We start from the raw sequence: 22,772 nt of genomic DNA, 5'->3' as shown, positions 1-22,772 counted from the left end.
TTCTCTGTGTAGTTTTGGTGCCCGTCCTGGAGCTCGCTCTGTAGACCAGGCTGGCCTCAAACTCACAGAGATCCTCATGGCTCTGCCTCCCGAGTGCTGGGATCAAAGGCGTGCACCACTGCTGCCTGGCTCTTTTCTCTCCCTTTATTTCTTTCTCTTTTCTTTCTCTTCTTGGTTTTTTTTTTTCCTTTTCTGCTTGTTATAAATCATTTCCAAATACATCTTGTTGAGGGAAAACATTTTTTAGCAAAATGCAACAGTCTGCAACAGCTTCAAATAACATTTCAAACTTTATTTATTTTGAGATAAGGGCTCACTGTATAGCACTAGCTGGCCTCAAACTCACAGAGACCCACCTGCTTCTGCCTCTTGATGCACCGTCATCCCCAGCCTTTCACTATTTTTAAAGAATATGAAGTTAAATTGTAGGTAGTCAGGCTGTATAAATAACACGAGATGCGAAGATACTCCGTACCCAAGGCTATCTGGAAAGATGTTTGCTCTCTGCTAGGTTTCGATGCCACTAATTCTCCACAGAATATATAATTCTATACAGACACAACTGCAAGTTCATAAACTGTAATTGTTGAGCCCAGTCTTTCCTTTGTGGAAATTCTGGAGTCTCTTGTCACTAAGTCTGGGTAACTTCACTAAGTTAACCTGTCTCACCTAAGTCCCTCTCAGCTTGAGGGGCTGAAGCAGCAGGGGTAGGATGGAGGAGGGGGTTCCTTTGCATAGAGCAGTCCATTGCCTTGCTTGCTTACCTCCTAAAAAAATATTGAGTGGGACCAGCTCAGGGATCATTCTCCCTTCACTCTTAGAAAAAAAAATGTCTCCTGTGTGTGCCTGAACCGCAAAGCGTTCCATAGGGTCTTCCAAAATGACTGACCCACAAAGTGCAGAAGACATTTTCTTACCGGGCTCTTCCTGGTGCCCAGAAGCATGTGAAATGCTTCCTGGTTTCCTTTCATTATGTTCAGAAACAAGGAGAAAAGAAATAAAACCAGCATTTTGGAGCAGCTTTGCTCCCACAGCCCTTTGTCCCTCAGTGAGGAAGGAAGCGGGGCCTGTGTGAACCTCCCCGCCCTGCCCCCACTCCAGGTTCTCAGGACTCAGAAGGCATGGAGGAGCAGAAGCGAGAGAAAATCCTCGAACTCAAGAAGAAGGAGAAACTGTTGCAAGAAAAACTCCTGAAGAAAGTTGAGGAGCTGAAGAAGATCTGTCTTCGCGAGGCCGTGAGTGGCCTTGGCCTCTCTGGGTGTTGGGTGGCTTTGTAGCCCAGGTCCGTTCTGAACTCTTGACCCTGTCCTGTTTTACAGGAACTCACGGGCAGAATGCCAAAGGAGTATCCATTGAACATCGGCGAGAAGCCCCCGCAGGTCAGGAGGAGAGTGGGGACCGCGTTCAAGTTAGATGACAACTTACTGCCTACTGAGGAGGTACGAGCATGGCGAGGAGCCATCCTGTGCACAGACAGGAGAGCCATCTGTTCACTTTCCTCCATCTGCACCCTCCGATCCAAGTCAGTGCTGTAGACTTTCCTCCAAGCCGTGGAAATAGAGTAGACCAAACTACACTGTTTCTTTCAGGCACATGCTGAGCAAAACTGATTTTATTTCTTGCTGTTTTGTTCCCCGTGTCACAGGGAGCATTAAATAGACCCTGTGTGTAAGTTATACACAGTATCACAGAAATTAAGATGGAATTTCAACTTCAGACCCTTTCACTTAAAGCCATGTAGCCTTCACCCAATGGTGTTTCATCAGCCTAAAGTTTCCGTTCATCAGATAAGTGCAAACAGTGGTGGAACTCCCCTCTGGAGGGTGTAGGAAGGATCAAATGAGATAACACATATACAGCATTCGGTATAATTAAGTTAAAAGATTTGATGGCCACCAGAGTGTGCTTCCCGATTGCATATCACATGCAATTATGCCATTAGGACCCGCCCCATGGTTCTTGCAGGGGTTTCACCGTCTCAGCCTCCATTCGTAACAGAGTCAAGTTTTGCTCTTTGCTCAGTGCTTGCCTGTGCTCTGACCCAAGCAGCGCACCCTGTGTCGCTTAATCTTCAGCACGCTTTTAGAAAGTAGTTTCTTCCTTTTACAAACCCAGAAAAACCAAAGTATTAAGAGATTATTTGTGAGTAGTATATTCAGTCATGCAGCCAGGGACAACCAGAAAGAGCAGTTGGAAGCCAAATGACGTGTCTCTAAAGCTCCCCGTGTCAATGTAAAATTCTGCGTGTGTGAGTCACAGGTTAGCATCTCTTTCTGAAAACTGGTCCTGAGCCAGCCAAGTCAATGCACGCAAAGTCATCTTCCTCCTTAAAAAGGAAAAGAGGTTGGGCCCATGAGACGGTGAAGTTAGGGTGGGTGAGAGATGTCGTCTCGGAAGGTGTCTGAGGATGCCTTTGTTATTAAAACTTGGAAGACTTCGTTTCCAAAGGGCGTATTAGTCAAGAACATACAAGGATCTTTCAACTGTTAGCAAGAAATACTGTGAGAGAGTGACTGTGCGTGTGTCTGTAAAAATAAAGCAGTGTCATTGTCTCAATGCAGGATCCGGCTCTGCAAGAATTGGAGAGCAATTTCCTGATCCAGCAAAAGCTGGTTGAAGCTGCGAAGAAACTCGCCAGTGAGCCAGACCTCTGTAAAACCGTGAAGAAAAAGCGGAAGCAAGATTACACAGATGCCGTGAAAAGGCTACAGGAGATTGAGAACGCCATAAACGAATACCGAATCCGGTGTGGAAAGAAACCCAGCCAGAAAGCCGCAGTTACTCTGCCGGGTTAGTAGGTGGAAGCTGTCAGCAGGCCCTGAACCCAGTTCTCCTGCTGGGATGCAGCGTTCCTTCACTTGTTCACTTGGTGGAAGGCAGAAGGACAGCATGCAAAGCAACTGCCCCAGGGTAAAAGTGGTTGAGTTTTCGGTGTCAAAGGCATGCGAACTTGAGGTTCAATGGCGGGCTCATCGCTGCAGTTCTGTAAGACAGGTCTTGGACTTTCAGGATGAAGGCTCACAGGGATGCTGCCCATGATAAAACAGACTCCTCTCACTGGACCGGTGTCACTGCCCCAGACACCTTTCCAGATGCACGCTGTTAAGAATGCTGAGCTGTAGACGGTAGTTTCTGGGAAGTACTTGAATGTGGCAGACCTTGCATTTTCTTAGAGGCCCAATCTCGCGTGTGTGTAGATAGAGAAGAGGTCTTACAATTATCCCATTTCAAGAGAGTATTTACATGGTAAATGGTAAATGATAACATGGAATGCAACAAGATGAGAGATAAGATTATAACCACAAGGTAATCCTGACTTTGTATAAACCTGCACACAGGATGACTGATTGGGAACTGTTTTGAAATACTAACAGCCATAGAGTTCAAGCAAACAGAAGTTTCTCTTCTGTTTCCAAGATTCTCGACGTCATATTTCTATGAAGTTCATATTCAGAGAAAAAATGGAGAAGTCTTTATTACATTAATTTAGAGTCTAATTAACTTTATGCACATATTAATGTGGTTTTTAGACAAAAATCATGACTGAAATCTGATAGTATTTCTTTAAACCAAGCCTTTCCCCAACTTTAACACATAAACACCCGAGAAACTGAGGCCATTCCCCCACTGGATAAATGTTGTAATCATAACTGGCAGTACCTTACATCTTCACTGGAATATGAAATAACTATATATTTTCTGTTTGATAAACTGTGGTAACTGGGTTTCGAATAGACCAGGCTTAGGGCCCATGTTTCACAAAGCTGAACTATGACTTTCGGGAAGTGACTATACAGACATTAGCACACAAATGCTCGTCCACTACAGCTGGAGGATTTAAATGTGCGATCCAGTTGGTTAGATGGTGGTTACATTCTTTGCCTCCAGACATGGGTGATTAACAGTGTGCTTAACGTTCATGGCCATTTGTCACAGCCAACTCACCCTCAAGCTGTGCTGGACCCAAATGTTCTTTTTGGTGGCTGACATTTGGGCAGCAGATGGTGCCATTGGTTGAGCATATATTGGTTAGATGTTTTTTTAAAGTGTACCCAACAGCTGACTATACTGGCACCTCGCCTTCAAGCTTCACTGTGGGTCTAATTAAGAGAGAGTCCACCTGGCTCTGATAAAGATTAGCATTTGAGTTTGAATGAAGACAGGACCTCCATAATGGCTTTAAAGCTTACATGGAGGTGTTATATTTGGTTAAAACCTTCCACCAAAACAGTTGACGCAGAATATGGAATGATTTGCGAAAAAAAAAAAATTATATCAACATATCTGAGATGTCTCTTTTTACCAAATGGGTAAAAGAAATGCTCAGAGCACTGTGGCTATCATTTCCAATCAGACAGCCAAGTACGGATAATAAAACTAGTTGGTATTTTTTTTAAGATTTATTTATTTGTTTGTTTATTTATTTATTTATTTATTTATTTATTTATTTATTTATTTAATGTATGAGTGCTTTATCTGCATGTACAATTTTATGCCAGAAGAAGGCATCAGATCCCACTGTGAGCCACCATGTGGTGGCTGGGAATTGAACTCAGGACCCTTGAAAGAGCAGCCAGTGCTCTTAACTGCTGAGCCGTCTCTCCAGCCTGTGTAGTTGGTATTTCTCTAGCATTTGTTGTGTGCCTGGAGCTGGCTAAGGTCTTCGCGTCACTAGTCAATCAAGTGGCTCATCTCAGCACTGTGCAATAGGCCCTGTTATTATCCCCATTGCAGAGAAGAGCCAATGATCCTTACTGAGATGAAGCAACTTGCCCAAGCTCCTGAAAATGATAAATGACAAAAATGACATTTAAACTCATCTTCCAACTCAGTGATTCTTAAGTAGGAACAATTTTGCCCTCCATACCGCCACCCTAGAAATATTTGATGATATTTGCAGGCATTTGGGGTTGTCAAAATTGAGGGTAAGAGTGCTGCTTCAGGTCAGTAAATAGACATAGTTTCTATAATGCACAAGGCAGCTCCCTAGAACAAATATGGAATGCAGTTTCCTTACAATGCATAAAAAACATTGCAAACCAGTTTAAGACCCAAACTCTGTGGATATTAGTCCTATTCTAAGTGATACAGTCAGGAGCTGAAGATGTAGCTCAGTCGGTATTGCCCAGCATACATGAATATTAGGTTCAGTTCCCAGTACCACATGAAAACAGGCATTGTGGTGTATGCCCGTGATCCTAGCACTTGGAACACAGAAGTATCATTAGTTATGTAGAGAGTTCAGGAGCAGCCTGGGCTTCTATATAAGACTGTGTCTCCAGAGAGAGAGAGAGAGAGAGAGAGAGAGAGAGAGAGAGAGAGAGAGAGAGAGAGAGAGAAGAGAGGAGAAAGAGAAAGTAATGGAGAAAGAAAAAGAAATATAATCTGCCCTTCTATCCTCAGATTCCACATCCATAGATACAGCCAGCCTCAGGTCAAAATATTTGGGGGGAAATTGTCTTTGTACTAAGCACATATTTGATAAAACTACAATACAACAACTATTTATACAATATTCATACCATATTAGTAATAGAGACAGTATTCACAGTATCCAAGAGAACTTGGGACACCCTCAGATTTGTTGGGGAGACCAGAAACCAGTCTCCTCTGGATACTGAGGAATGACTAATCCATTATAACATCTGCACAATAGGTCAGATGTTTTTACCTCCAGTAGAACGTAAGTGATTCCGACAACAGCTAATTATTCTTAATGCGCTGTAATTGCTTACATTTATCTAAATGAAAATAAAATGCACTCCATTGAAAATTGCTTCGCTGAACTCATTCTGATTGTATAAATGCACAATTATACTAAAGATGGCTATTTTTATTCACAGAAGACATAATTCCATCAGAAAGTAGTTCTTTGTCCGACACCACCACCTATGATGATCGTAAGTAGCTTCCTTTTTATTTAAAAATATTAGGTACTCTGAAGTGTGAAGACCATTTTTTAAAACATTTATTTTTATTTATTCGTGTGTGTGTGTGTGTGTGTGTGTGTGTGTGTGTGTGTGTGTGTGTAGACCATGTGTGGGGTTACTCAAAGAGCTGGAGTTACAGGCCATTTTGTGAGACTTTCTGACATGGGTGCTAGGAAATGAACTTGGGTCACTTGTAAGAACAGCAGGCACTCTTAACAGCTGAACCTTGTCTCCTGCCCCTAAGGAAAAATTTTAATTTAAGTAAACTTGGGTATAGGATGCAGCTTAGCCGGTAGAATGCCTAACATGCATGATGCTCTAGGTTTGATCCCCAAGACCAAATGATCCAGGTACGATACTGCATACCTATTGTCCCAGTACTAGGAAGGTAGAAGCAAGACCAGAGTTCAAGGCTTTCCTTTGCTGCATAATGAGTTCTAACCATTAGATTCTAACAAAAAAAAAAAAACCAAACAAACAAACAAAAAAAAAAGTGAAAGCCTACCTGTCTCTCTTTGGGGAAAGGTAGAATAAACTAACTTTATTTATACAAATGATTGAGGAGAGAGGTCTATAATTGTCATCTTCACAGCATATTAAAACAGGACCATCCAGTCAGAAATCTATAACATGAGTAAGTCTGTCTGTCCATTTTTTTTTAACTTTGTAAAAAACTAAAGACTCAGATCTGTGTTAGTCACACAGTCCTTCCCCTAACTCTTTCCAGTGATGATGTTTTACATATCTGGAATCCAGCATCAAATCAGGAAATTATAGTGTACACTTTGCATATCACTGCTTTCTGGAGAAGTGGGAACTGATTTTATTTTACTTAGGAAGAAAGGCACATTTTATGAGTTAGATTTCCTATCATTTTTGCCATTTCCTATAAGTAAATAATGTGTGGTACAGTGGCCGATATTAGTTCAGTGTGTTTTGGGATGGAATGAGTTTCATATCAAGGGACTGAGTACTTTTTTGTAATCCTTTATACGGAATCAGCTGATTGGCTTTCTATCTGATGTGATTTGAAGAATTCCGGGAAGCCACTGCCCTGCACCAGGCCCCACTGCTTCTTCTCTGAACTTGGTGGTCAATAAAGTAAAATCTCCCAGCTCCAGGAGCCTTACTTTGAGCTGTAATCCGACACACTTGTCATTCGTTTTTTGAAAGTGTACAGGTTGGTGGTGAACATACCATGTCTGCAACAATGTAGCCCATCCCCCATAGGATAAGCCTGCAGCCTCAGAGGCCTAAGGTCTTTAAAGGGGAGCCAAAACCTCTTTTTAACTCCCTTCTTTTTAGACAGGGTCTCACTAGCTAACTCTGGCTTGTCTGGAACTCACTATATGGACTAGGCTAGTCTCAAACTCCTCCTGCCTCTAACTCTCAAGTGCTGGGCTTAAAGGCGTGCACCAACACACCTGGCAAATTGCAGATTTTCTCTAATAAAAGGTTTTGAAAGTGGCACTGTCACCCATTGTACCTGAGTGATTTTCACACTTACTCACAGTGCTCACTCTAAACTGAGAAGAATTGGTTCAGATCTCAGTATTTCTTTTTTTCTAACATACTAATTATAAAGCTTAACTTTACAAAATTCCCACTACATATTCCTACAAATATAGTCTTGAGAAGAACTGTTGTTCATCTGATCCGCCAATTTCTTTGTAAAAGACTGACAAGCTATTTATTTACTAATTTGCTCATCTGTATTCATTTGCTTTTTGACTCCCTTTAGCCAATGACTCCTTCACTCTTGCTGGGCAGCGACCAAGTTCAGTACCTCATTCTCCAAGAATTCTACCCCCCAAGTCTCTCGGTATTGAGCGAATCCACTTCAGAAAATCCTCCATCAATGACCAGTTCATGGACACCAGGCAGTCCAGGTGAGCAGTCATCATCTTCAGGCTGATGCCTTGAAACAAAGAAGTGTCATCTCTAAAATAGTGACCCATTTTCCTTGCTTGTTACTTATACTTGCAGACGATGCTCTATTAGGAAACTGAGGCAGGAACACTAACTCAGAGGTTTGTGGTTGAAAGTGAGCAGAAGTGGTTTTTTTTTTGGTTTTCCGAGACAGGGTTTCTCTTTGTAGCTTTGTGCCTTTCCTGGAACTCACTTGGTAGCCCAGGCTGGCCTCGAACTCACAGAGATCCGCCTGGCTCTGCCTCCCGAGTGCTGGGATTAAAGGCATGCGCCACCACCACCCGGCAAAAGTGTTCTTAAGAGTGCTTTGGAAAAAGCTCTTGGCTCTTTCCTTGCTATTAAAGGCTATATGATTTAGATCTAGTTGCAAGGACTTTAATGATCAAGATTGGGGGATGATGTTAGCTTGAAATAAGCAACTTATAAAAAAGCTTGTGACTTCAAAAGGTTTGAGGCCATGATCACCTGACCCCTTCCTTTTGGGTCTGTGGTTAGGGGAGCACCATGGTAGGGAGCATGTGGTAAAACAGAGTACTCACCTTGGGGTAACTGAATCACAGAGAGACAGGAAGTAGCTGATTCCAATTTCCCCTTCCAGGGGACACCGCCCCCCTCCATGTCCTAACTTCATCTCATTTGTCACACCCCTGCCAAGTTTCCATCACTTTCCAGTAACCTCACAAGTCACAAGCCAAGCTTTCAACCCATGCATCTTTGGGAGACTTTCAGGTCAAATTCTGGCAGGCCTAGGATTCCATAGTTTAATTTTATAGCTTTGGCACTAAAGAAACTACCAATCCGTGGACTGTTTAAATAAATTGTCATAAAGCCACATGGTAGAATGATTGTGAATTCACTAAAATTACATTGTAGAGTCCTGAATGGTGACTTATGCCTCTAAGTATAGCATCAGGAGGCTGAAGAGGGATTAATTACTACAAGTTTGAGGCTAGCCTGAAGACTAGCCCAGGCTACCAAGAGAGATCCTGTCCTCAAAACCAAAACTAAACAAATTAGTGAATTAATTAACAGTTAAATAAAAAGTATAAACAAAAATTAGGTAATATGAAAATTTTATATGCAACTTCAATTTTTAAGTAAGTATTGAAAATACAAAGTAAGATCTCTTTTTGTTAAAAAAATGTAGGTATTTGTGTGTGTGTATATATATATATATATATACACTTAGGAAAACATATGAAAAAAATTTATGTGTGTGATCTCACCTTATGGATACCCAAATCTTTACTTTTGTACTTCTGAGCTATAATGCACTCGGCTTACATTCACAGGAAGTAGACGGTTCTTTGGGAAGTTTCCTTCTGGGCAGTGGGGAGCTGGTACCATAATCTGTGTGTGCTAATCATGTGCTGCGGCACCAGCGTTATGCCTTCCCCTTAGACAGTTACGTTCTTAGCATTCTGGGAAGTAGAAAAACATGATTTAAAGATGATACGCGTTAGTCAAGTACCAGTGGATAACAGCCCATGGGCTATATCAACTCAGCCACCATGAGCTGAGTCTTTAAGAAATTATTTCCAAGAAATTGGAGGGAACAGGTCAAAAGTGATAATACTTGGCGATGTCTGAAAACTACATTAAGTTTTGTTGGAACACAGCCACGCCCATTCTCTTCTATATTGTGTGTGTGTCAAAACCTTAACTATTTACTACTAGACGTGAAAGAAGGGCTTGCTGAGCCTCACTATAGTTACTCTCAATCTATCCCATTGAACATCCTCTTACTGACAGTGTGCATGTCTCCAAAGAGTCAGACCACATGTGCTTCTGCTAAAAATCATCCAGGACCCCTCAGGATGCTGACCTCTAGAGACCCTCCTTCTGTCCTTCTTCCATGCTCTCTTTCCATTCCCTACCAGTAAGTTTCATATCGATGTGTAACAAGTTTGCCAGGAGTATCGGGAGACTCCTCATTTCTTCAACCCCTCTTCATTGCAGAGAAATGCTGTCCACCCACAGCAGCCCATACAAAGCACTAGAGAGGCGGCCCCAAGGAGGACGGAGCATGCCCACCACGCCTGTCTTGACTCGGAATGCCTTCAGCAGCAGCCACCTAGAGTAAGAGCTTCCTTTCTACCGCTTCAGCTCCGTCAGTTTTGGCTTGAGTGCTTGTCTTGCTTTTGCCGTGTTTTTAAACCTTCTAAAGTGATTTTCTACTTCTTGGTGGCCCTGACTCATTCTAGCCCATTTTCCGCTAACAAAATTTCTAATTTGGGAGTTAAACACTGTGTACTTGATTCCTCCAGGTATATATTGGATCTTTAGTACTTTAATTTCCCCAACTGGATATGACCATTCATCGTTCCTTGCAGTGGAGCTTTGCAGTATTAGCAGGGTTCTGTACTAAATGTTTTATCTTCTTTTATTTTTTTAAAGATATTTATTTAGCAACACCATTTCATATAGTCCAGGTCGACCTTGAACTCACTGTGTAGCCAAGAATGACCTTGAATTCCTCACCCTTCTGCTTCCACCACCTCAGCACTGGATTACAGTAGTACCCCTGGCTTATGTGGTGCCAAGGTCCAAACCCAGGGCTTCGTACATGCCAGGCGAGCACTACCAACTGAGCTCTATCCACAGCCCTGTAATTCTTTACCCATGCTATTTTAGTTAGTGCCCATAGCAAGCTTATGAAGTGGATATTAGGTACCATTTTCATCTCACTTTACAAATGCAGTATCTTACCCTAACTCTTATAGCTGATGAATAGCCAGCCGTGCCATGGCTCAGCACCTGATTTAGGCCTAGGCTCCACTCCACCTTCTTCTCTTCTTATGTAACCTAACACTATATGAGAGGAAAGGAGCCTCCAAAGACCTGTTGGAGGGCATCTTCCAGCTTTAATTCAGGCTGCATATCTTTATGCATACACACACACACACACACACACACACACACACACACACACACATAGCTTCAAGGAAGGATTTGGCTTGCACAATAACAGAACCTGATTCCTCCCTTACAAAACATCATGATAAGAACTTATGTGTGATATGAACAGGTAGACTCTGTTGTGTAGTCAAATTTGGGAACCTGCAAAGTCCAACTGAATTTAGAAGTGATGAATCCATTCAGCATTTTCCTTTCTCTGTGTTGCACGTGTTCCTCTACATGCACGTATGTGGGTGCTCATTTGCATGGCTGTACATGTATATGGAGACCAGAGATCAACCTGGGGTACCTTCCTCAATCACTCTCCACCTTTTTTTTTTTTTTTTTTTCCTGAGACAGGGTTTCTCTGTGTAACAGCCCCGGCTGTCCTGGAACTCACTTTGTAGACCAGGCAGGCCTTGAACTCACAGAGATCCACCTGGCTTGGCCTCCCAAGTGCTGGGATTAAAGGCATGCACCACCACTGCCCCACTATCTTGTTTTTTTATGATGAGGTCTCCCATTAATCCTTAAACTCACCAGTTTGACTAGATGCGAGCTTCAGGGATCTGCCTGCCACCACCTCCCTAGCGTTGAGATTACAGGAACTGTGTGTGTCCTCTTTACATGGGTTCTGCAGTATTGAACTCGAGTTTCCATGCTCACACAGCGAGCACTCTAGGACGGAGCCATGCCCTGCAGCCCTCAGCCTAGTGTTCCGTTCTCTTCTTCGGGCCCTTCTGTGGCACTCATCTCCCCTTCTCTTCCTTCAGACCCCACTCTTCATCTCAGCACTGCCGCCAGCGGAGCGGAAGCCTGGAGTCCCAGTCCCACCTGCTCTCGGAGATGGACAGTGACAAGCCATTCTTCACCCTTTCCAAATCCCAAAGAAGCAGCAGCACTGAGATCCTCGACGATGGGTCTTCCTACACCAGCCAGTCAAGCTCCGAGTATTACTGTGTGACCCCTGCTTCTGGCCCTTACTACACCACCCAGACTCTGGACACCCGAGCCCGGGGTAGGAGAAGGTCCAAGAAACAGAACGTTTCTACTTCCAATTCAGGAAGCATGCCCAACCTAGCACAAAAGGATACTTTGAGGAACGGTGTCTACTCAAAGGGTCAAGACCCACCTCCTTCTGGTTACTATATCTCCGGATATGCACCATACGCCGAGTGTGACCTGTATTACAGTGGTGGCTATGTCTATGAGAATGACACCGAGGGACAGTACAGTGTCAATCCTTCCTACCGATCCTCCGCTCACTATGGATACGACCGCCAGAGGGACTACAGCAGGTCTTTCCATGAAGACGAGGTAGACCGCGTGCCCCATAACCCTTATGCAACTCTCCGGCTGCCAAGGAAGGCTGCCGTGAAATCTGAGCACATCACCAAAAACATCCACAAGGCCTTAGTTGCTGAGCATCTGCGTGGCTGGTACCAGAGGGCTTCTGGGCAAAAGGATCAGGGGCACAGCCCACAGACTAGCTTTGACTCGGACAGGGGATCACAGAGGTGCCTGGGATTTCCTGGGCTGCAGGTGCCCTGTTCTCCGAGCAGTCGAGCGTCTTCCTACTCTTCAGGTAAGATGCTTGGGGAAGCACATCACCCCTGGGGCCACCATATGTCATACTCCCAAACCACTCCTGCCCAGGGTCATGAAATTGGTCCCCAAGGTCATTAAGAGTGGTAGCCACTCAGTAGAACCGCAGTATGAACTGCCAACTTGGACAGTGCTCTGCAGCTTTCACAGAGCATAAGAGTCTGATGAAGCCATTTGTAGATGCAAGTCTAGGAAACAGATGCTGAGAACCTGGTCTCTACTGTTCCAGGTTGGTGCTTTCACAGCTTTGTGTTGTCTGGGTCTTAGTTGATAACCACATCTCTTCAATGTAGTCTTGCCATTGGAGTTTGACATTTTGAAAGAGTAAAGAAACACAGGAGCTGAGCAGAAGGCATTAAGGATCATGCATCCTTCCCACTGGCCATCAAGATGTGATCAATTCAAAGATTGAATATTCATGTACCTGCCTGCATAAGGCTTACAGTAATTCTGATAGACGCTGGTATTTTGTTAAGAATTTTTCTACATACTTTCTTTATCTTATCTCAGTATGTACTATACTCTACTGAATTGCTAATTGAAGGAATTTGAGGGCCTGGGTACTTGCCTGGAGTGTTGAAAATCTGATTCTATGTCCATCATCATTACCAAAGACCCCAGGAATTTTTATAGATAATTTTTGATCATCAAAACTATTCATTCCCTTTCTAACCTTTATACGGGGTTTGGCCACTCCCTCTGCTCACATTTGCAGAGCACCTGCTGTACACCCTAACCTGTTCTAAGTAGAGAAGTAGGAGCTGAGGAGAGCTCTGCCTGCCACAGTGAGAGCTCAGTACTGGAGCAATGTCTGGCCTCCACGAGTTCAGGGTCTAGACAGCAGCTGAAGGAACATATGAAAATTAAGTAAGCTTTGGATTTGAAGAAATGAATGGACTCAGGAAAACCTGGGTCCTGAGTTTTGCTGCTTCCCTTAAACATATGTGGGGATTTCCAAGCCTATGGAACAGCTAGGGTGAACTGTACCTTTAAGATTCTTAAGTTTGCTGACAAAGGACATTGCCATGGAGACTTGTATTTGGGTTCCATTTTGTTCCTATTTCTAGGACTTTGGACTTCTGCTAGGACTATCCCACCTATGACCACATCTAACACCTGAGAGAGGCTCCTGTCGTTATCTCTCATGGTTTATAGCTTTGACCTAGAGGATGCCTTGTCTTGCTCTTAAAGTTCAGGGTGAAGCACAGAAAGCTTTCACAGATCACACCTGGGCATAAGAATAAAAGCAAACAAGGGGTCTGGAAATGCTTGTGGATGGCTTTTGGTGCCCAGGGCTAGGTAGGGGAACACCCAGGGAAAAACAGGTATGATTCAAAACCCTGTCTTGGCTGTTGGCTTTGTATCTAGGGCAAGGGTGAAAACAGAGTTAATACTTCCTGGTTCCGACCTGGTATCAGCTCTGCTGACTCTACCACCAAGAGCATTCCTCCTTCTCCTCCTAAACCCCCCTTGGCAGTTTAAGATAGGATCTTACAGTGCGTCCTGGGCTGACGTCAAACTCAAAGGGCCTCCTCCCATGCCTGCCCTACCACACCTGGCTGAGAGCATCCTTTATAAAGAATTAAATGGATGAAACCAAGGCTCCCTGAAATCCCTTCTGGAATGTTCTTCGTTCCTGCCCCGCTTTATAGCTTTAGAGATATATTTCTACAGGCATGCATCATTCACACGGACAGCCGCATTTCCTGTTTCTGGTTAGTCAGATTTTGCACCACCTGAAGGCCTCGTGGTGACTCAGTTTCAGTAGTGACGGCAGCCGCCTCTCCTTGGCAGCTCTCCATGCCAGGGTGCTCTCCCTTGTAATAGGAGCAGCAGCGCTGTAGGGTGGGTGCTGTGGTTGGGTTTGTTATTATTCTCATTTTACGATTAAGGTGACCTGGTTTGGAGAGTTTGTATGACTCTACCAATCCTGGCAGATAAGAAAGTAGGGCTTCTGTCCCAGCTCCAACAGTATAACCCTAAGGCCTCAGAACCTTTACTTAGTGCTCAGTCTTGGAAACCCACGGTGAGGACCCTGCATCTGTTAGTGAAACTGATGTGGCATTATGGTCACAGATGCATTTTGAAGTGTGTCTGGTCTGTGGTGATTGCTAGTGGCTTGTGGGTGTGGAAAGAGGTCAGCAGCCAGGAACAGAACATGGAGAACAGGAAGAACCGTTCCCAGGGCTGCCTGTGTGAGACCTGGACATATGCACAGGGCCAGGGCCACTTGCGTAGCCAAGGCGTGCAGCAGGACTGGTTTTACAGAGAGGACGGCAGAAGCCAGTGCTGAGCCTTCAGTCAGGCTCTGCTTCAAAATGATGCCCTTGTCCGCTCCTGGTTCCACCCTTTTGCAAAAGTAGTCTCTTCCTCCTTCGGCTGGGTTCTCTCCCCAACCCCATTGCTTTTGATTCAACAACAGTGAATGTCCTGTCTTGCCAGTGGCCAGTGTTGCCTTTGGCAGTCAGGCCTCAACAAGTCACCGGCTGAATGGTTTTCCTTTACAGACCTCTGCATCTTCTCAAGTACCCTGTGGTCTGACAGCTGGAGCCCCAGAGTCAAGATTCTCTCCCTTCATGAGAATCCGCTCCCTTTTTTTTTTTTCTGGGCTACTTAAAAACATGTGTAATTGAAAATGTTTTGTCCTTCCTTTGGACTACTGTTAATAATAATATTTATCATGTTGTGAGTCTTTATTCTACACTAGGTTAAAGATGTTCATAATTTCCTTTAGTCTTGGTGGTGTAACCACAGGATATATATATATATGTCATTATCCTCTCTACACATAAGGAAAGTGAACCTTGAAAAGGATAAGCTATTTGCCCAAGCCACTAAGCCAACCAATTGAATTGACTGCAAATTCTGGCACAAATAGGGGTCTATTTCGGTGGCAGAACAGGGGCAAGGCCTGGACTGGTCCCCAGCACCGGCAAATACAGAACCAAACCTGGGCGTTTCACCTCTCTATTCTACACACACCTGACTGTGAAGCAACTTGAGCAGATTTCGCTTGAAGTATTTCAACTAATGTACTCTCTCTTCCCATTCTTATTTCTAGTGTCTTCTACAAATGCTTCTGGGAACTGGAGGACCCAGTTAACCGTGGGGCTATCTGAATACGAAAATCCAGTGCATTCTCCCTACACCAGCTACTATGGCAGCATCTACAATCCTTTACCCTCTCCAAGCAGGTGAGGAAGTACTGACCAGACTCTAGGAGCTTGCTCCTCTTCTGAGGATACCTGGCTCCTACACTAAAGTCCCAGTGTGAAGATATGTAACATGGGGTTTGGTCAACAAGAGCCTACAGGCCAAACCCAACTGCCACCTCATTCAGTAAATAATGTTTCATTGGAAAATGGCCATGCACACTATTCTCCATGTTACCTGCGTCTGTGCTCACACTCTGCGGACAAAGCTAAATGGCTTTGACAAACAGCACATGGCCAGCAAAGCCAAAACTACAACCAGACTTTTCCAGTTTTCGGAGCTCCATCTAGCTCATCCAAATTCAGCTCTGTCTTTACAGCTGTAGGCATTAAAGTCTCAGCCCACAGATGGGCTTTTTTTTTTCCTTCCATTTTAAGGGTGTTTTTAAAACTATATTGTGGATAATGTCCACTTAAGTCTTCTCTGGAAAAGAGAAAAACTGCAGGAAAAATACCTCTCCCCCAGTAAAGCTCTTTGTACCAAAGTCCAGCCAACAGTTGGTCAGTTAGATTTCACCACTTGCTGTCTTTTTGTGTTTGCTAAGACACGGTGGACACAACCAGCTGTTCTATTTGCCCTTTAAAGTAGTTCTTTGTAAACAGTAAAGGGAATGCACAGCACAATACTGTAGAGTGGGACTCTAAAAACTCCCTGGCCTCTCCCCAAATGAACGTGAAACTCCCCTGGCACAGATGATAGGCAGGTGGGTAGGTCAAATGATTATCGCATCATCTCAGGCCTATTAAAATGCATCAAACAGATTAGAATAAAACTTAACAAGTGCCCTCCCCCCAAAATCACAAACTTAGAATTACATGGTTTCCAATTCTTCTGCAGAGGAGGAATTAGCTTCATTCCTTCCTCTTACCCCAACAGTCCACACCTACAGGGCCGTGAAGACAAGCATTTTCTGGGTTCTTTTTGGGTGTTGTTGAAAATTTGATCTTGATGTTTAAATCCCATTGCCGCTTCCGGTGAAAGAGACTTAGAAGGACCAGAGCTTGGACGGTGTCTGTGCTAGCGAACTGGGCGGGTTAGCAGCTCCCTGCAGAGCCAGTCGGTGTTCCGGGCTAATTGGAAGTATTTGGTCTCCCAATCCTTGTTTTTCTTCCCCGCATTCCACCAGAGTTTTCCTTGGCTTGAAATATTAAGCCAATTGTCTCAACTCAACAAAGGGCGTGCTCAAAATAGACTTGGTGAAACTGTACTTCACAGGATGTTACACGGCTGGGACTTGGATAAATAGGGCTTTAAACTGAGTTTGCAGCAGGAACCAAAAGGTGCGGCCCCAACTTTGAGCAGAACCCTTACAACACAGTTCTCATCCCTTTGGCTAATAGATTTGCAAATACTTTTCGTGTTTGAACAATACTCTCCTCTCTGCTGAGTCAGTGCCCAAGATGTTTCTCATATCATCAGTGCTGCTTTCATTGAATCCAGGAACTGCTAAACATTCGGAGAAGAAAATCTATTTTTACCAAGTCTGCCTATGTATTTCAGTCAGACCGAGATGGCTGAGGAGAGAAGGCTGGGGTCAGAGGGGACATAGTGCACAGGAAATTGGAAGTTATTTAAAGCTCCATTGTGGTGTGGGTGGATGTGCACACTCACAGGCACTCCTTATGGAGAACACATGGAAAGTAACAAAGGACTAGAAGAGATAACAATGGAGCCATGATCCCACCAACCAGAGACAGTGTTACTAACATTCGACACATTTCTCCACAACCCTCTGTCCATTGAACATGATCATAACGATGCAGTAAATACAGTTTTGCATCTTATATTGTGTATGAAATTATACACCTCATTTAAAAAAATATAATACCTTAAAAATTCAATCCTATGTTGTTAAACTTTTTGTTGTTTGTTTGTTTTGATTTTTCAAGACAGGGTTTCTCTGTGTCGCCCTGGCTGTCCTGGAACTTACCATGTAGACCAGGCTGGTCTTGAACTTAGAGATCCACCTAATTCTTACTTACTAACAAGCCAAATACAACAATAATCATTCATAAAACTTCAGAAATTTGCCTTAAGATTGCATGATGCATTTTTATGGAAAGATATTTTTAAAGCTGCCATGGTAGTTCATGCTCTTGGAGGTGGAGACAGGAGGGTTGCTGCAAACTTGTGGGCAGCCTGGGCTACATAACGATTTTAAGGTCAGTCTAGGCTATAAAGTAAGACCCTGTCTCAAAAAACAAAGCAAACCAACCAACAAAAAGCACGATTTTTAGGATCAGAGACAGAATACATACACATGTGAAAATGTTATAATGAACCCTATTTGGTACAATTAATACATTAGTTATGCTAACAAAAGTAAGAGACACAAGAAATTTTATGATGCAGAAGAAAAACTCTAGATTGTCCACACTAAAGCCTTAAAATGCTCAGCAACATATGGGTGGGTTGTTTTTTTTTTAATAAGCTGTCTGTTATTTATAGAAAGCTAGGAGTTTTTCTTGGCAGCTTTTCCCTAGTATGGTTTGGTAAACTTGGCATTGGTGGACTCCCCAAAGCGGACAGGCGGAAGTCTCTTGGGCTAGGGGTGTCTCCGAAAGGCAGGGTTGTGTTTTCCTGCTGCAGTTTTCAGAGACCTTGTTTTCTTTCACTTCCTGTTTTCCTCTGCCTTTCCTCTTCCTGTCTAACGTCCCCATCACTAGGCACAATCGAGGTCCTCTGTCGCAGAGGATGGCTGTGACTCCGGGAGTGAGATCAGTGTTAAGCTCTGTCTTGCTCAGTGTAGCCAATGGGAGTAAGTATGATGTTCTGCCTGCTGCTGCCGTACAGGTACAGCAGGATTTTCGCCCTCCCTGGCTGCGGTGTGAGCTTGTGAAAACTGACTTTGCTTTGACATTTCCTGAAAACACTAAAAAAAAAACAAACAAACAAACAAACCCTGAATTGACATGGTATCTAGTTCCAAAGCTCTCTTTCCAAAGGTTCTTTTTTGTTTTTGTTTTTGACTCGGCTTTACTAAAAGAGTTTGGAATTGAAAACAAAATTCTACTAACTCTCTAACCTCTGTTAACCTACTGTTAAAGAATGTGGTTTGCTTAACTGAACCGTTTGTAGCATAGGCTGCGCTTGTATGAATACACCATCCAAATATATCTGTTTCTTTTTCTTTCTTTCTTTTTTTTTTCCTGGCAGCATTCAGACCATTTCCTGGGTCACTGGCAATTTATATTTGGCCCGTAAACCTCAGGATATGATGTATATATCCCAAGGTATCCCTGCTAACTTTAAGTATTTTTTCTTGCCCCTGAGAAAAACATGAAATTTATTCTTTTAATTTTGAAAAGTTGTCAAAATGTGCCTCTTTAAAGAGTTGAAATGTGATTTTTTAACAAAATTAAGAAGCAAGCATGTGTCCAAAGATTCACTTTTTTCCTATTATTAATAAGGGAACGAGCTGTGCTGCTTCAAAGGGAATTCAGATCAATAGAAGAGAGTGAGTGCTGGGATAAGATTGTGAAGTTACACACCGAACCAGACAGTGTCAAGTGGGGCAATAAACCATAACCCATAATATTTTCTGCTGCAAAGGATACATTTGTATTTCTTCCCGACAAATGCCTTTAAGTTAACATGTAACTTAATACCTTCTGGGCCCTAATAAGAGTAAATGAAAAGTAAACAAAGGCAGAACTGTCCTGAGAGATCAGCAACCTTTTACGTGCCTGTTAGACAATGCTCTACTGTGCTGGGAAAACAATATACACTCTTTGCCTCCTGTCCTAGGTTCTGGAAATTTTTTCTTAACAGTGCTTCCTTCTAACCTGTTGGACTGCTTGTATTGAGGGAGCAAAATAGATTCGTGTGGTAACTTTCCTGATTTCCTTTACCAGACAGTACGCAGAGACCACTCCGCTGGACGGTACAGATGGAAGCCAGCTGGAAGACAACCTGGAGAGCAGTGAGCAGAGACTCTTTTGGCACGAAGACTCCAAGCCTGGAACATTAGTCTGAATGCAGTTGGACTCCTGACCAAGCGCTGCGCGTTCTCACACTAGTGTGCCTTGCAGAGTGTGTTCCTTTTCTAGAAGGATTTAGAAACTAAAGGCCTCCAAGGGGGAAGAGAAGACTTAAGTGAATCACACACTAAGCCCCACAAAGCCCTGGGTGAGGACTTGCCTTTCAAACTCTAGGCACCAACCCATCACTAAGTCTGATCCCGTTGTGGGATTCTTGTCAAGAGAGTCGACATGAAGCCTTGACCCACAGCGAGCTCTTCTGAAGGGAACAACAGTCGTCAAAGGCAAGCCTTGAAACAGGGGGCGTGTGCAGGGAGTTTAGCCCATTGGAAAGGAGGATGGGATATTTCAGAGCACAGTTCAGAATGCTGAGAGAGGGAACCCGGAAGCTCCTGAGCCGTGGCTCACCATTACAAGGTTTGAACTCATGAGCTGACAGAAAACACCCTGTTTCTACAAAACAGATGACAATTTAGACAGTATTGGAAACTTACTTGAAGAGAAGTTAGATTTTCATGAAGTTCTGAATGAATGTAAATGTTTTAAGATATTACAAAGCGATGTTTTTCATAAGCACCATAATACGGATTCTAGTCATTCTGATTGCTGTAGCATCCTGTACCATAACTTGATGGTAGACAACTAGAGGAATTAACTGTCCACCTCAGCTCGGAGAACGTTCTTAAGGTACATATCACCAATCCCTATTGTGCTTCCCACCACTGACTTCTCAGACTCTCCACCTTGCCTGTCCTTTGAAATGGCAGGCTTGAGGTGGAAAGTTTGTGGAACCATGAATCTGAGAAAGGTTTTCAAGATGATGACAGAAAGGACCCAGAGGACAAAGCCAACTCGTATCATCATAGACGAATCGTGTGCCTTAAAGTGGTGAACAGTAGAGAGTTAAACCTACGATCTGAACTCCAGAAGTAAATCCGAGTCACCCAGTGACCAGACAAGATTGGCATGAAAGAATTTCCTCCAAGCTGCAGGAGAGTGAATCACGAGGCTTCAACTACCTCCTACCCCCTCTGGAGGAGCTCCTCATTGGCTGTTTGCAGGATTTTGCGGGCTTGTAGGGCAGCCTTGATCTCTGTCTCTTTATTCGGCTTCGGAATCCCACAAAAGGTGCTTCCTCTTTCCTCCTTTTATATGAGTTTCTTGTCCATATTGTGAATAGAGACATTTCTCAACAGCTTTTCTGGGACGTTTTTCTACTTGTATTCCAAAGCATGTAATATATACATAAAAATGATTTGTTAAACTGGTCCTTAGTCATTTGTATCATTAGAAATGAAGTTTGGGGAAAGTTTTTGGAAAAAAAAAAAGACACAAGTTGGAAAAAAAAATAATAACTTATTTCTTTTTGCATATTTGTATAGCCTTCTGGAATTGGAAACAGCCTTTTGCATATACTTCCACTGTTTTGACTTTTTGAGACCTATTATTTTTTTACATAGGTCAATAAACTGAAAGTGTGCTACTGAACATGTGTTCGAGTGCTTGCATTCATGTTTGGGGTGCACGAGAGACAGTTTGAGGTGCCCCATTTCAAGAAGGAAATCAGACAAGATACAAATTCATTTACTATTACAATGTTTTGTAGATTCCAAGATACACGGTTTTTTTAATATACGTACACCTGAAAATAGGGATCCTATCTTCAGCGTGTCTTAGTGGAATTGACTCTGGTTGGGTTTTGTTTTTCTTTTTTCTTTCTTTCTTTCTTAGTGATACCTAAATTTTGTTTTGTTCTGTTGTTTCAGTGTGGGCCTGAACCTACGTCCTTGCACACACTACCCAGATCCCCTCCCACTGCAGTAGACCTCAGCCTTACAATCAGGTGCCTTGGAATTAATCAACTTTGGTAGTTAATTGTTTCTCTGAGAATGACTGACGAGAATTTTTAGGTTTGAGGTTTAAAAACACTAACTGATTGATAATGAGTAATTTGTCTTCATTTTAAAAACAAGCCTTTTACATTGAAGAAAACATTTCAGTCTCCATCTTCTTAGCCTGTTCATTGGAGAGAGCTGGGATGGAAATGAAATGTCGGGAAAACTCAAGTGAGTGTTTCTGTGCACGTAGCCTACATGAAAATCCCCCTTTCCTGCTCAAAAGACAATATGCTCAGAATCAGGAAAACATAGCCTTCAAAGAGAAAACAGGACCAGACTTCTACAGAGAAGTTTCCTCACTAGAAGTGCCATGGCTGTGCCATAGGATCACATCTGCTTTTTGTAGAAATTGCTCACTCAAAAGCGAAAACTGATCAAGGCGAATTTTCAACATGTAAACATTGTCTTTTTTTTTTACAAAAATATTCCAGGCCGGGCGGATGGTGGCGCACGCCTTTAATCCCAGCACTCGGAGGCAGAGCCAGGCGGATCTCTGTGAGTTTGAGGCCAGCCTGGACTACCAAGTGAGTTCCAGGAAAGGCGCAAAGCTACACAGAGAAACCCTGTCTCGGAAAAACCAAAAAAAAACAAAAAAAAAAACAAACAAAAAAATTCCATACTCACAGAAAGCATTAGAAACACAGGTAGCATAGGTAATAATGTCCTGCAAGTGTTCATAGACAGAAAGCAATTGTTAATTTGTTTATTAGTTTGGAATTCTTTTTTCTTTCTTGCTTTCTTTTTTTGTTTTGTTTTGTTTGTTGGTTTCATTTTGTTTCATTTTTCGAGACAGAGTTTTTCCGTGTAAACAGCTCTGGCTATCTTGGAACTCACTCTGTAGATCAGGCTTGCCTTGAACTCACAGAGATCTGCTGCCTCTGCCTCCAGAGTACTGGGATTAAAGACATGTACCACCACTGCCTGGCTTCTTTTAATTTTAAGAAAAAAAAATTAGATTTATTTATTTATTATGTACATAGTGTTCTCCTTGCACATATGCCTACATGACAGAAGAGGGCATCAGATCTCAATATAGATGGTTGTCAGCCACCATGTGGTTGGTGGGAATTGAACTCAGGACCTCTGGAAGAGCAGTCAGTGCTCTTAACCCACTGAGCCGTCTCTCTAGGCCCCATGAAAAAAATTTTTTTAATTTTGTGTACGTGTGCATCTGCATACATGTATGTGCACAGGTGTGTAGATGCACACAGAGGACAGAAGGTGTCAGATCCCCAGGAGCTGGAGTCACAAGTGGTGGTGAGCCCACCCAGTGTACATGCTGGATGTGAACTCAGGTCCTATGGAAGAGTAGCAAGGCA

The 22,772-nt window shown here is 43.2% G+C and overlaps 1 protein-coding gene across 1 annotated transcript in view; it reads left to right on the top strand.

Annotated features, from left to right (window-relative positions):
• Frmd4b (FERM domain containing 4B) overlaps positions 1-19,983 on the top strand; it is a 125,826-nt gene extending 105,843 nt beyond the window's left edge. The window contains exons 14-22 of the mRNA XM_059258268.1: positions 1,102-1,235; positions 1,320-1,439; positions 2,562-2,790; positions 5,844-5,900; positions 7,672-7,819; positions 9,819-9,938; positions 11,531-12,342; positions 15,424-15,556; positions 19,430-19,983. Coding sequence (XP_059114251.1) covers positions 1,102-1,235; positions 1,320-1,439; positions 2,562-2,790; positions 5,844-5,900; positions 7,672-7,819; positions 9,819-9,938; positions 11,531-12,342; positions 15,424-15,556; positions 19,430-19,550 — 1,874 coding nt within the window. The 3' untranslated portion in view covers positions 19,551-19,983. The remainder of the gene's footprint in view (positions 1-1,101; positions 1,236-1,319; positions 1,440-2,561; positions 2,791-5,843; positions 5,901-7,671; positions 7,820-9,818; positions 9,939-11,530; positions 12,343-15,423; positions 15,557-19,429) is intronic.
• Positions 19,984-22,772: the final 2,789 nt, after the last annotated feature.

This window comes from Peromyscus eremicus, chromosome 3 (genome assembly GCF_949786415.1).
Source record: "Peromyscus eremicus chromosome 3, PerEre_H2_v1, whole genome shotgun sequence".
NCBI lineage: Eukaryota > Metazoa > Chordata > Mammalia > Rodentia > Cricetidae > Peromyscus > Peromyscus eremicus.
Note: the sequence above shows the minus strand (reverse complement) of the source record. Positions and strands in the feature narration are given on the sequence as shown.